The 14,024-nt window shown below is 37.7% G+C and overlaps 1 protein-coding gene across 10 annotated transcripts in view; it reads right to left on the minus strand.

The window, feature by feature from the left end:
* COL19A1 (collagen type XIX alpha 1 chain) overlaps positions 1–14,024 on the minus strand; it is a 208,668-nt gene that overhangs the window by 162,402 nt on the left and 32,242 nt on the right. For all 10 annotated transcript variants that reach the window (XM_084515289.1, XM_084515298.1, XM_084515297.1 and 7 more), the window contains exons 5-7: positions 3,873–3,996; positions 3,212–3,487; positions 671–751 (exon numbers count right to left, since the gene is read on the minus strand). In XM_084515289.1, the coding sequence (XP_084371415.1) occupies positions 671–751; positions 3,212–3,487; positions 3,873–3,996 (481 nt within the window). The remainder of the gene's footprint in view (positions 1–670; positions 752–3,211; positions 3,488–3,872; positions 3,997–14,024) is intronic.

Genomic DNA, 14,024 nt, shown 5'->3' on the forward strand with positions numbered 1-14,024 from the left:
TGCAGCAAAAATATTTACTCACATATATAACTTCTAGCATTTCTATAATTCTAGTCTTACAGTTTATAGTGATTCAGTCTATCCAAACAAAAGGGAATAGTGAATATTGAACTAAAGCAATGTTTTCCCTTATGTTAAACAACATACACATCTCAGCACATACACTATAAAGAATAAAGTATTTGCCAATTATGGAACACCTATTCTTCCATGTTATTAAATTGAAATAATGGAAACACTCTCAATACCCTCCTGTTTTTCTTTCCTTCCACTGTCACGCAGAGACTTTCATGGGCTTTGTTTATTAATTATAGTGCTAGAGTAGATACAATTGTTATTAAAATGGCCTCTCTGTTATTTGACGCCATTCTCACGTAATGACAGTGATTTGTTTCCTAGTCTCTAAAACTTCCTCAGTTACTAATTAGATACTAATCAATTTTAAGAAATGCATTTAAAAAGCACTAGCAGCACCTAGTGCCTTTTACTGAGGACCCACTAAGCCATTTGTTTTGGTAACAAGAAATAATGCATGATGACTCCAGATGCAGGATTAATTTTTAGGAGGTAATTAATCTAACACTTCAATTGCAATTTCTTTATAATCTTTAGTAAGAGACAATGAAATAATTTATTTTATATTACCACTTGTATTTTAACAATAACTTACCAGCTCAGCAGATATTTCACAACATGTATCTTCTGTTACAACGTTTGGATTACAATAAACTGTTATGCGGTGAAGTTCAATCTATTAAGAAATACAAGAGAAGAGATTAACGTGAAACGTAAAAAATATCTTATGGCATGTATTTTCTAATCATGGTGTAACAAACTTTCTCTGAAATAGCATATATTTCTGAAATACTGGAAATACCGAAAAATCCCACCATTGTTTATTTTCTCACTTAAGGAACAAGTTACACAGTCTCTTACTTTGAATTAAAACACATTTTAGATTTCATTTACCTTCACGTAAATTGCAGCCCTCTGTGCTGCACTTAGTGTGACTACATGGGCATTTCAATCCTCTAGATGTTCTCTGCAAAATGTAATTTTCTCCTGCAGTGAACTAGTGTAAAGTTTTGACAAGCTCTATGTCCTGTGTATCTTCCATCACTTTGCACCTTGCCACTAAATTGAAGAGCAAAAATTCTGTATGTAAGACTTCTGTTTTAGAGACTCAGAGCAGATGAACAGCATCTAATTTTAGCTGGTTGGGCCCCTCAGTACAAGAAGGACATCGAGGTGCTTGAGAGAGTCCAGGGAAGGGCAACAAAGCTGGTGAGGGGTCGGGAGAACAAGTCTTACGAGGAGCAGCTGAGGAAGCTGGGGTTGTTCAGTCTGGAGAAAAGGAGGCTCAGGAGCAACCTTGTCACACTCTACAGGTACCTTAAAGGAGGCTGTAGCAAGGTGGGGGTTGATCTATTCCCTCATATGCCTGGTGACAGGATGAGGGGGAATGGGCTAAAGTTGTGCCAGGGGAGGTTTAGTTTGGATATTAGGAAGAACTTCTTTACTGAAAGGGTTGTTAAAAGCTGCCCAGGGAAGTGGTTGAGTCACCATCCCTGGAGGTCTTTAAAAGACATTTAGATGTAGAGCTTAGTGATATGGTTTAGTAGAGGACTTGTTAGTGTTAGGCCAGAGGTTGGACTAGGTGATCTTGAAAGTCTCTTCCAACCTAGATGATTCTGTGATTCTGTCCAGCCCTTACTAAAGTCCAAACATGTCATGGACTGCACTGACTTACAGTTACTCACAGGAAGGTGTAGGGAGGGCCTAATTTCACAGAATAGTTTTGCTACAGGATGTCTCATTCTGCATCTGCTTTGTGTTCTCTTATTTCTTCACTTGCACTTGGTATTGAGAAGTGTGTCACTACAGGATCTGCTCTGCTGCCTTCGTCAGCTTTATGCCCATGTTTTTCTACATGTATGGAAAACCCAACTGCCAACTTCTACTTGGGATTATCCAGCTGTAATCAATGCAAACTTAGAGGTATTTGCTATTTTTCCTCTGTGCTACTTGGAAATAAGGAGATGGTACATAAATTTGAAATAAATTTGAACTCTGTCTTACAAAATAAAATGAAGTATGAACTTAGCCTTTCAAAATAAGAGCTCTGATGATTCCTGGCCAAAGGTTTCAGCACCTCACAGCATGTATTCCTCTTATAATGCTAACTTGCAGTTACAATAATGTTATTTTCATCTGGAACTGTACAATGTACATAATAGAGCTAAAACTTTCAGATGGCCACTATAAACTTCAAGACAGATGCTTTAAACCTGGTAATGAGATGTCAGTATACTTAAAACAAACTGACATTTCCTGGAACTTTCCAATCGCTTGCTCTGAGCTCTCTATACAAGGAAAGAGAGGAGGATATTTCTGGAACAGAACAAAGCCCATAATATAAAGGGTTGCCTTGGGTAATTCCACATTACCCCGTTTATCTATAGATGAAGCAACAGCTTGCTTTTTTCAGGAACACTCCACAGCAGCTTATTTTTCTTGTATTTGCATTTCATTCAGCAGATCTTGCCCACTGTGTTTTGTAGGAAAGGGTGGAGGAACTGGACTACTTTACAATTGCCAGCTGCACGTGCAAGTCAGTTGCTTGCATCAAAGGCTGCAGGAAATGCACATTCAGCCACTTCCTCATCCCTCTCATTTGAAGGAGGGATAAACTATGAACAAAGTGTTCGTATTTCTGCATAACTGAATTACCTTGGATTGATACAACTTTGAAACCATAGGCAATCTAATTTTTTGGGTCTCTTCTGCTCATCATAGGGGGACAAACTGTAACAGATGACTGATACAAACTAGCATTTGTCATCCCAATAGCTAAATCTCATAAAAATTGAAAGAAAAAAATATTACTACTGGAGTGATCTCTTAAGTGTAGTAATGTGTCTATGGTAACTACATGGCTGTTACTCCAAAGTAAACACAGAAAAATAGACTCTTGAAACCAGGACTGAGTTTTTGTAGTTACTTTGGTAACAGAAGGTTTGCCTTAGTGGACTCTACAGCACTTAACATTGTTTAGAAAAGACCTAAAGATTGTAAATTAAGAATTCACACTCAAAATTAATAACCTGTTTTGAACCATTTTTTCCCTACCCAATTCTTTATGATGGTTGTCAGTAGAAGTGTGGAGAAAACACAATTTCAAGTTTTCCAGTTTTGCTTTCATACTACTCACATCTACAGGCTTATCATCTGTAGCACGAGAAGCAATCAGAGTCCTTCCCTGCAAGTCAATGGTGAATTTTTCATCAGTCTGTTTTCTCTCAATTAAATTACAATCCAAATAGAGGGAAATGATCCCCGACTGCACGCTAATACCAAGTTTATGCCACTGCCGATCGAACAATGGATAAATTTCTCGACTCTTAAAAGTGTAGTGCAGTATATTTCCCTGAGTGGATTTGGTCATATACTCCACGACCTTTTTTGAACCATCCAGAAGGACAGAGATCTGAAAGCAAAGTGAAATAGAAGAAGCAGTCATTTAAAAGTTAGAGTAGAATAGTTAAACTCATACATAAGCTATATGTAATAAACTTTCATTACACAGATTGGACTAGAATTATGAAGCATGGTTTTTTATGTAACTTTGTAAAAATATATCAGCTATAAATCAAGCATGCCTTCTATCCTTGTTCACAGTCCTAACTGAATAAATTTTCTTAAATTTTTGTCATTCCTATAATAAATCATGAACTATATCAGATCAGTCTGTCTACTATGTATAAAGTGTAGCTAAATTCAGTGGTAAAACATCCAAAAAGTGATAGTTGTCATATTACGTGGGGAGAAAAAAATAAAATAATAATTAAAAAAAAATCAAAGACAACTCTAACCTCAGGAGTGTCATGCTGATTTAAAATTTGCCATATATACCAACGCTCTTTCTTTGTATTTCGCCGTACACGGAACGTAGCAACTAGAGAGTATTCTTCAGGAAGCCCATTTGGAAATACTTGCCTACAACAGAAAGAAGGAAAAGAGAAATAAAGAAAAGAGTTCTCTTTGTTCTTATGCACATATAAACATTGCTTGAAAGGAACAAACAGAAATAATACCTGGTGAAAACAAGGAGCCAAATGCTCACTCACACTCATACAAATTCACTGGCTTCAGTGTTCAAAAGTGCCTCATTTCGCTTCCCCAAGCTCAAAAGTACAATTCATTCTATTTATAAGAATGCCTAAAGATTTATTTTGTTTTTATTTTTCAAATCCTAGGTTACTATAAATAGGAGTCTTTAAAGAAGTGCTGCAAAATGAGTGCAGTATATAAACATACTTTAAAATACTGCTTTCCCCAATTTATTGCTCAGTACACTGGAATAACTTTCCCAGAGGATTTGTGGAATAATTTGTGGAGGATTTGTGGAATAAACTCCATCCTTGGAGACTTTCAAATTCAGCTGCAGATGGCTTATAATAACTGCAATAACCTAATCTAACTTGTTGGCCCTGCTTTGAGCTGGGGGTTTGATCCAGTGACCTCTATGGGCAGTGACTTGGATGTCTTGAGTATTAGAACAACTGAACTTCATCAGGCTTGAGCAAAAATAAGAAATGCATTTCTGAATGAATGTCTTGCTGTGTTTGATTTTGTTACTCCTTCATTACATAAAGTATGCTCATGCCTCTAAAAACATGCCCAACTGGCTACCTATATCACAGAACACAGTAGAACATCACTTCTATGAAATGTTAAAAAAGTTTGTACTTCAGAAAAAAGTTATGGAAATCAGTCTGTAACTCAACTCTATGGACTCTGGTAATTATTAAATATATGATTGAACCACATGAGGTTCAAGAAGTCCAAGTGCCCCTGTTCCGGGACAATCCCAGGCAGTTCAGACTGGGAGAAGAACTCATTGAGAACAGCCCTGCAGAGAAGGACTTGGGGGTTCTGGTGGGTGAAAAACTTGATATGAGTCAGCAGTGCGCACTTGCAACCCAGAAGGCCAGCTGCATCCTGGGCTGCATCACCAGAGGAGTGTCCAGAAGGATGAGAGAAGTGATTGTGCCCCTGTGCTCTGCCCTTGTGAGGCCCCACCTGGAGTGCTGCATTCAAGTCTGGGGCCCCCAGCACAAGAAGGATGTGGTGCTGTTAGAGTGGGTCCAGAGGAGGGCCACAAATATAATCAGAGGGCTGGAGCACCTCTCCTGTGAAGAAAGGCTGAGAGAGCTTGGGATGAACAGCCTGGAGAAGAGAAGGCTCCGGGGAGACCTACCTCACTGCAGCCTTTCAATACTTAAGGGGGTTTTACAAAACAGATGGAGAAGAACTGTTTACTGGGGTAGATAATGATAGGACAAGGGAGAATTGTCTTAAGCTAAAAGAGGATAGATTTAGACTACATATTAGGAGGAAAATCCTCACTGTAAGGGTAATAAGGAACTGGCATAGGTTGTCCAGAGAGGCTGTGGAGGTCCCATCCCTGAAGGTGTTCAAGGCCGGGCTGGACAGGGCCCTGGCCAGACTGATCTAGTGGGTGGCCATAGGCAGAGTCATTGGCGTTAGATGATCTTTAAGGTCCCTTCCAACCCAAGCCATTCTATGATTCTATATACTAATTCTGTTGCAAACAAATTGGGTTGGTGTCATCACATTTTGAAGCTACTGCACGCCCGATTACTTATTTTCTAAGGCTGAGGTGAGACAAATGAAAACTACAGACACAATGTGCAAATACTTAAAGAGTTAACATTGAGTTTTTTATGTTGGGATCAATGCAGTTTGCTGAAAACAGTCTGGGTTGCCCAATGAGCTACACTGCAAAAGGTATGCCACAGATCAGAATGGAGGAAACCTGAGGGCCCCACGCAGCAGAAACATTTACTCTGGGTTTCATCCCATGATCATTTGAAGTAAATAGTTTAGTTCTGTAAAACTACAAATGGGATTATAATTATACCATAATGTGCTACAAAGGGTTTATTTTTAAGAAGAAAAAAGAAAGAGGAAAGCACCAGCTGACAAGACAATAATCCCACCACCCTCCTGGAAGGTAGTGCACTTCAGCTCACTTAGGACCTCAAGAAAAATGTGTTCTGTCTAGAGGCCTGCTATAAATCCTGCCAAAGAGCTTCTTTATGGACTAACACCTCTTTAAGTCCCTTATGTGGGAATCACACGTCTTTGGCTTATTTCCATCACCTAATTCCTGTTTTTATCCCAGGACCGAATTGGCTGCACTCCCACATTGTCAGTGCACCCATATGCTTTGTTGCATAGTTACAGATGTTTCAGTGTAAAAAGGCAAGACAAAAGAGAACAGGCTTTGCAGGACTTAGATCAAGATTTCATCCTACTCTATATTTTAATTATGGCATATTAAACATACCTTTATTGAACATTAGCATTACTGTTCCGATATGCACTCATGTAAACTATCTGGACGTAGGATCAGGCCTACGGTTACAGCATCTGAGACAAGACAAGGACACGGCATCTCAGATTTACAGCTGTAACCTACACAGGATATCTGACTGTGGGAGCATCTGATTAGCTCTCCAAAAGCAATTTGCTTTCCCAGTTAAGTTTCACATTAGGAGACACGTGGGAGTCTGTGTTAATGGGCAAAGGGCAGACAACTGTGGAAGGGAAATGAACAGAAGTCTTCATCAAATGAAAGGAGGAGAAGCTACGATTGGTATGAAATGTCTGCAATATAGACAGAAGTCATTTCTGGACATGGATAGTCTAGTAAATATGAGCTTTTTTTTTTTTTTTTTTTTTTATTGTCTCCCATTACTGTAAGCTTCCCTGACACTTAAAGTGTTATCTAAACAAATAATACTCTTAGTCTTCTAAAATTTTAAGGGTTTGTTTCAGAATATTCTCCAAAAAAAATGGTTGTGTGTGAGTGCACATCATATAAAATTATCTGTCTTAGCTGTTTATCAGTACACTTGGAAGCAGGCAGGAGTTAAGATATGGGCCAGCACTATTAAGAAGTGCAGGGATTCATTCACCATTGAGCTGATTGAGAAAACTGGGTTGGAAGTAATGAGAAAAAAACACAAGGGTTAAATTAATTCCTAATGACACTACACCAAATCCAGTGAAGTCAATTGAAGAGGTAAGATATAAGTAGAATTGCAGAAAGGATTAATTTGGTTAGATTTACAGAATAATTCAGGTAGGAAGGACTACCTCTGGAAGCCAATGGATTCAGCCACCTGCTCAAAGAGAGGCGAACTTGAAAATTAGATCAGGTTTCTGTGAAACCTGTCCAGCTGAGCTTTGAATGTCTCTATGGATGGAGATTATTCCACAAATCCTTTGGGAAACTTGTTCCGGTGTCTGCCCACACAGTGATTTTTTTCCCAAGATCCGGTTGGAATTTCCTTTGCTACAATTTGTGCCCATTGCCTTTTGACCTTTCACTGTGAAGCTCTGACAAGAGTCTGTTTCTGGCCTCTCCATAATGTACTCAAAGACAGCAATGAGGTCTTCCCCGAGCCTCCTCTTCCCCAGGCTGAACAAGGCCAGCTCCCTTGGCTTCTCCTCACACATCATGGGTTCAAGCCCCCTGACCATCTTGGGCCTCCACTGCACTTGTCCCAGTCAGCTTTTCCTCCTCTGTCAGGGAGCACCAAATTGGTCACTGAACTCCAGATGTGGACTAACAAGTGCCAAAGAAAGAGAAATGATCTATCTCTTCCCCTTACCTACTGGACCTATACTTGCTAGGACAACTCAAAATATAGCTGTCCTTTTTCACCACAAGGGCACTTGGCACCAGCATCTGCTCCTTCTCAGAACAGCAGCTTTCTGAGCAAGCAGGTAGCCAGCATGCGGTGTCTTATGATGCGACCCTTCAATGTGCTCACCATTCCCAATGTAGAACCTACAAAATGTATTTTGTATCACCTTTTAAAATTGATGGTTATGTTACAAAGAACTTTAGGTTGTTCAATTAAATTATTAGTTTGGGTAAAAGTGGTGTAAACAAATAGCAAGTCAACAGTGTCAAACAGACCAAGGTGATACACCATGCTTCAGAAAAAACAATATAGCAACAGAGAAAACCACTTTACACTAATCTTCTTAGGAAGACAATGTAAGACCATACTTCACAGCTACCTGAACAGCATAGTGCCAAATAACATAAATTCCATGTATATCAAAGACCTAACTTAACAAAAATGTCTTCATTCTCCAGTTAGTGTTCTCACTGTATAACTATATGAACATATTCCTTTGTTACCAAAAAGTCATTAACAGATGCTTAAAAGTATGCGCTTTACATTCAAGCCCTCCAACCAGATGGTGAATGCTATAATGAAAAAAAAAAAAAAAAAAAAAAAATCAAAAATCAAGGGATAAAATATTTAGAAAACTAGCATAATATCTACTGCTATATATAATTTCCCTTATGTTCTTATTTCTTGAAAGGCTTGAATTGAATGTAACAGAATAAAAAGCATGCATCTACCCTTGAAATAACTTAGCTATAGATGATCAGTAAGATAGTATAGCAAAATTTTAGCATTACTCCCATTGTATCTTCTACTCAGTAAAGCTCAGTTAAAGGTTCTTCAGGAATACACATGGTATGTGTGTGTTCTAAACAATAAATATAAAATGACATCTGATGGGGGAAGAAGTTGGGACAGAAACAACATAAAACCTCATTCTGGAACATGAGAAAAGCAAAATAAATAAATAAATAGATAAATTTAAATCTCACAATACTGAACTTGAAATTCAGGCTTTGAATGCTTAATATACTATTTCACCTGGTTGCATCTGCCAGCATGTAAAAAGGATTACCATGAAAGATTAATGAGATGTCACATGAAGGGTGAAAACAATAAAGTAGCAGCATTAAACACTAATGTAAAAGACAAAACCAAGTTGTTCCACATGTCCACAGCTCAACAAGTACTTCCTCACAGAGTATTTACTCTTTCCATGCAGCACACAGCAAGAGCAATTAGGATAGAGAACAAGGATGAAGGAAACCTGAACCAACCTCACCTCAAAGTCTACAGATGTAAAATACATATACAGAGAACATTAATTTAGGGTAACACTCCCTGGTGTCTAAGCCAAAAGTAGTAAGGGAGATAACAGGTCTTAATAAAGCTCTAACATTGCAGAACATGGGCAGTAATTAGTAATTGTCTCAATTCATCTATAAAGAAGAGGACAAGAAAGAATTTGCAGGCTAATAGAAACATGCAAATGAGAGTATCCTTAGCATCTCTGATACAGGGGATGCTTATGGTTTCTTGGAGAAAAGTATCTCAGGTGTCTGCATAATCATACTTGAGAGAAAATGATGAAATTTTTTCTTCCCCAGGAAATGTGTTAACAGTGGGACAATGGCCAAGTTCCCCCATTCCTGTTGAGCTTCCTTAGCTTAGGACAATCCAAATCAGGTATCCTTCCTGGACTACTCTAACCTTCAAGACTATTAAAAAGGCCTTTTTCTCCTCTTCTACACTTAAAATGATCATGATTGTTGGTATCTGTGTTGAATTCAGGGCTGTCCAAGTTTATTACATGCAATTTAAACACAGGCAGTGGTTTAGGCACCTCAGGACAGAGGCAAAGCTCAGGCATCTGTACATTCATCTCTGAGTCACAATGAAGCTTGGGTGGGAGCTAAATGCCTGGCTGCTTAAGCCATGGTGCTTCTGAGCTTCCATGGAACTTATGCCAGGATGCCAAAGGAAATCTGTGATAAAAATGATTCATTGAAAGTGCCACGAGGGGTTAGGTGGTGCTTCAGAGTAGACATGTTGAATCATTCTCTGAGATTCAGGTGCCTGAAGTCTGACTGGATTATATTTTAGGTGGAATTTAGACAGTTTGAATTTCTCCCTCTGTCTGCATTGTCAGTAGTACATAATAAAAAATGAAAGTTGATGAATGGAGCTCTGTGTTCTCAAAGTGAAGCACGCCCTTGGTGGAAACTGCTGAAAACAATTGCAGGAATTGAAGCACATGAACTGAACACACAGACTTGAATTTATACCACCCTAGGCTGCTGGACTGAAGTGTATGGTAAATTACAGATGCCCCAGCTGGCAGACTGAGTAAAAAAAGAAAACAAGAAAGAAAATCCCTATCAATACAAGGATTTAGATACAAATCCAGACAGCTAGGTGTATGTTAATGTTCCACAGGTTGGATCATCAAGCAGATACATCCATAATGGTAATAAAAAACCAGGGTTGTCCCAGCAGCATCTATGGGCCACTCTATCAAAGCATACGTACACTCTTACTTGCAAAGGCTTTTGCTGCATTCTCCCATTTTTTAATTGATTAAAAGTAGCTATATATATATATTTTATTTTTTTTTCCTAAAAACAGGTGCTGTGGCCCAGGTACAGCACAGACTGTACATTATGAGGTTATTAGAAGAGTACTTACAGGAATTTTGCAAGAAGTTTGCATCCATTTTTGTGCATACCCTCTATTATTTATAATGATCATGTACAAAGAGATTTTTGGCAAAAATATTTGCTTATGATTTGTTTCCTCAGAAGTTCTGAAAATTTCTGAAACACAGCTACCAGCTGGTTCTCCTAGTGCTACCATGCTAAATGAAGTAATTATGAATGAATTAACTGTGTATTCACAGAGCTATAAAAACAGTTTTAGTTCTATCTTTGTAAAGCAGCATTGAATTACCCATATCAAATTTAGTAAGGCAATCCTTTATTTACCTTTTGTTTTTATTTTTAAAAATTCACTAATGGAAAAGCAGCATCTATTTTTAAATCTTATGAACACTAATTGTTCCATATCAAATGAGTGTACACTACAGTATATGACAAACTTCCGTATTTACAAGTATCAATGAAGCCTCCAGCTTGCTGAATATCTTCCAGGAAGAGAAAGATGAGCCAACTTACATTTCCTGAGAGTGAAGTGAGAGATGTTTAGAGTTTATGGCAAGACATATCTTCTCCAGCTGACATATACCATTACCTGGTATATGTCACTTGTAACATGACAATGTTACAATAATTTGGTGACCAGAGCTCAAGGAGTTAGTTTAAACAATTTTCCTATCATGGGTGATGATTTATTTAGTACTACATTGACTGAGACACTGAAATGTTAACCTTTTTGCGTTTGCTTTCTTATTCATAACTGATCTCAGCTTGAATTCCCTTAGCAAAGTGACCAGATACAAAAAATCTCCTCATTACTCTCTATTTCTACATCCAATTACTACATTCTTGACGCTCACTTTTTGCCTAACTTGACCAGTACAATAAGAGAAGGGGAAATAGCTAACTAGAACAATTTACCAATCTCTGCCTAGAAATATTATTTGAAATTCTTTATAAATAAAAGTTAAGAACAGCTGTTTGTTACCCAAAATAAGAAATAATTTCCCTCCCATCCATCTTCCTCAAATCACACTAAGATGCACTATAAAGTTTCATGTTACATTAGGCCTGAAGTTGTTTTCATATGACACATTATATGATGCAACTTAAAGGAAACTATTCAGACAGCTTAAGAGTTATTAATTACTTGGGAAGTGCACAACCCACTCAGAAAATGTAGCACTGAAAGCAAAGCTGCAAATTATTTTAACACCGAGGAAAGTGATTTACCCATTTTATAAAATTCAACATGCCTCTGTTTTCCTTTACTGAACAGGTATAGATTAGTTGTCACTTTTAACACGTAGGTGGCTCAGATTTTTTAGGTGATAGTTAATGTAATTTTCATATATATATTTTTTTTTTTAAGGTTATCTAAAAAATCTATTGGTTTGAAAAAGAAATAGAAGTATAAAACCTGTTAGTCCTACTCAGAGTATGTTTTCTGAAGTGTTTCCAGCACTATTCTGTATCCTTATTTACAAGAACTGCTGGTGAACTCCTGGCCTTGATAAAGTCAAAGGCCACTCTTGCAGGGTGAGTGCAAAGAGGTCATTATAACAAACTAATTCTGCTTTCAAGTTTCACCAATTTCTGCACATTTTAACTTCTCTGAAAAATCACCCAGAAGTGTTAAGAACTACTGCCTTAAAAGTAATAACATATAATTATGGGAATACAAAATGCCACAGTTTTTCTTTTCATTTTCTTAAGAAGAATTCTGCAGCCTGATAAAATTTTGAGAAAATTCAGATCAACACTTAGGCTTTTGGAATCTTATCTAGTGGAAAACAACTTTCAACACTTCTGATGCGGTTATAAAATACTTGCTTCTTTCAATGTGGATATTTGTTTTATGAACCAAATAGGTCCAAGAAAAATCTGTGAGTTTTCCTTCTATCTGGAAAACAAATGTAACCCTATATAGCAAATATAACATCTTTTGAATAATGAATATATAACAAATATAAAAAGACTATTAAATAGGTTCAAAAACTAGTAAGAGAATCATGTTGTAAAATAATATATTCAAAGAGCATGTTTCCCATTCAAAAATACCACACCTGACTCTGAATGTTGCATACTAAATTAAGCTGCTCAAATCAGCAGTAAGCATCTTTCCATGCTAGGGGTACACAGGGTGACAAAGAACGACAACCAGTGAACATTGTGATTGAAGATGAATAGGGGAAGGGATGGAAGCCAGCCAAACCACCTGAGCAAGCTAAAATTTTACTCAAAGTAATCTCATATTCTGAAGGATTTTCCCACATCTATACTGTCATAGACTCCAGAAAAGCTAATGCAACAGGGTAGATCCAGAAAATGTATATACTATAGTAAGTTGCCTTTCTATGTACAAAGCCAGTAAACGGCATGTGTAGGATACAGGCATTGAGATGTCCCTCCAGACACTTTAGAGCTAATTTAACATCTAACAGCATGGTTACCTGGGATTCAGAAAGACTGAAGTCAAATGGCATGATTTGCTCAAGTCTTACATTAATACAGGTCTTACATTCAGACTGTTTATTCTCCTTAGGACATGACCAGAGCACAAGCAAACATACTGCTGGTGGTGTCTGACATGAGGAAAGTGAAGAACAAAACTGTGGAATTCCACTTCTTTCACAACAGGCAAAACATTTCCTCTGCATCTCCTTTCTCCTAACCATGCAATTCCATGACACTTTCTGGTGTCCCGCTGCCTCATGCTGCTCAAACCAGACTGGCGTTCTGCGTATCAGCATCACTTACTGGCCAAGGATAATGCAGAGACTTCCTAACGTCAGTACCAGAAAGCAACCACCAAAAACCCTCTCTGTTGTTCCAGTCTGTTTTTTCCAACCTGATTATTCACATATATATTTTCAGTAGCTGCGGAAGTGTGGTAACACTTCTGGAGCTGGTACTGATGCCACAGTAATTGATACCTTCAGTTCCATCTGTCCCTCCTCACAATGATGTTTCAATAAGAAGTTGCACTAGGCCTGCTGTTTTTAGAGTCTTGTGAAAACAATAATTTTACTAATCACATGTGCCCTTTCATTGAACATTTCTCTACAGATGCTAAATCTGTTCATGTATCAAAATTTTAAAATGTCAGTTAGGAAAGGCTCCCTCAAGTACCAGCATCCAACTCCTTATCATTGTGTAGCTACATTGAGAATATAAAAACTCAAAAGAAAACCTTCTTTTTTGAACTCTTATCATTGCTTTTCAGGAGTCACACTCTTCCTAAACAGACACCTCACTCTCCTTTCCTAGCTGCAGCTAAATGTGGTAAAAAAAAAATAATAATAATAAAAATAAATAAATAAATAAATAAATAATAATAATAATGCATTTTTCTAACAGGTTTCAACACCCATGATTCACTGTAGGAAATGAAACATCACAGTGCACATGCAAACATGGCCTTATTGCCCAACTTGAATATCTCAGAAATCTTTACAGCCTTCATTATTTAGGACCACACTAGCAAATTGATTGCCTTCTTTGACAGAACTACTCAGGGCCTGATGTACTTCTGACAAGCAATACACAAAAACTGAAAAATAGTTTTCTCTTTGGAGATTAATGCAAATGGCTGACTCTGGAGAAACATGATGATCTTTCCATTTCTTAGGTGGTTCTG

Source organism: Aythya ferina, assembly GCF_964211825.1.
Source record: "Aythya ferina genome assembly, chromosome: 3".
Taxonomy (NCBI): domain Eukaryota; kingdom Metazoa; phylum Chordata; class Aves; order Anseriformes; family Anatidae; genus Aythya; species Aythya ferina.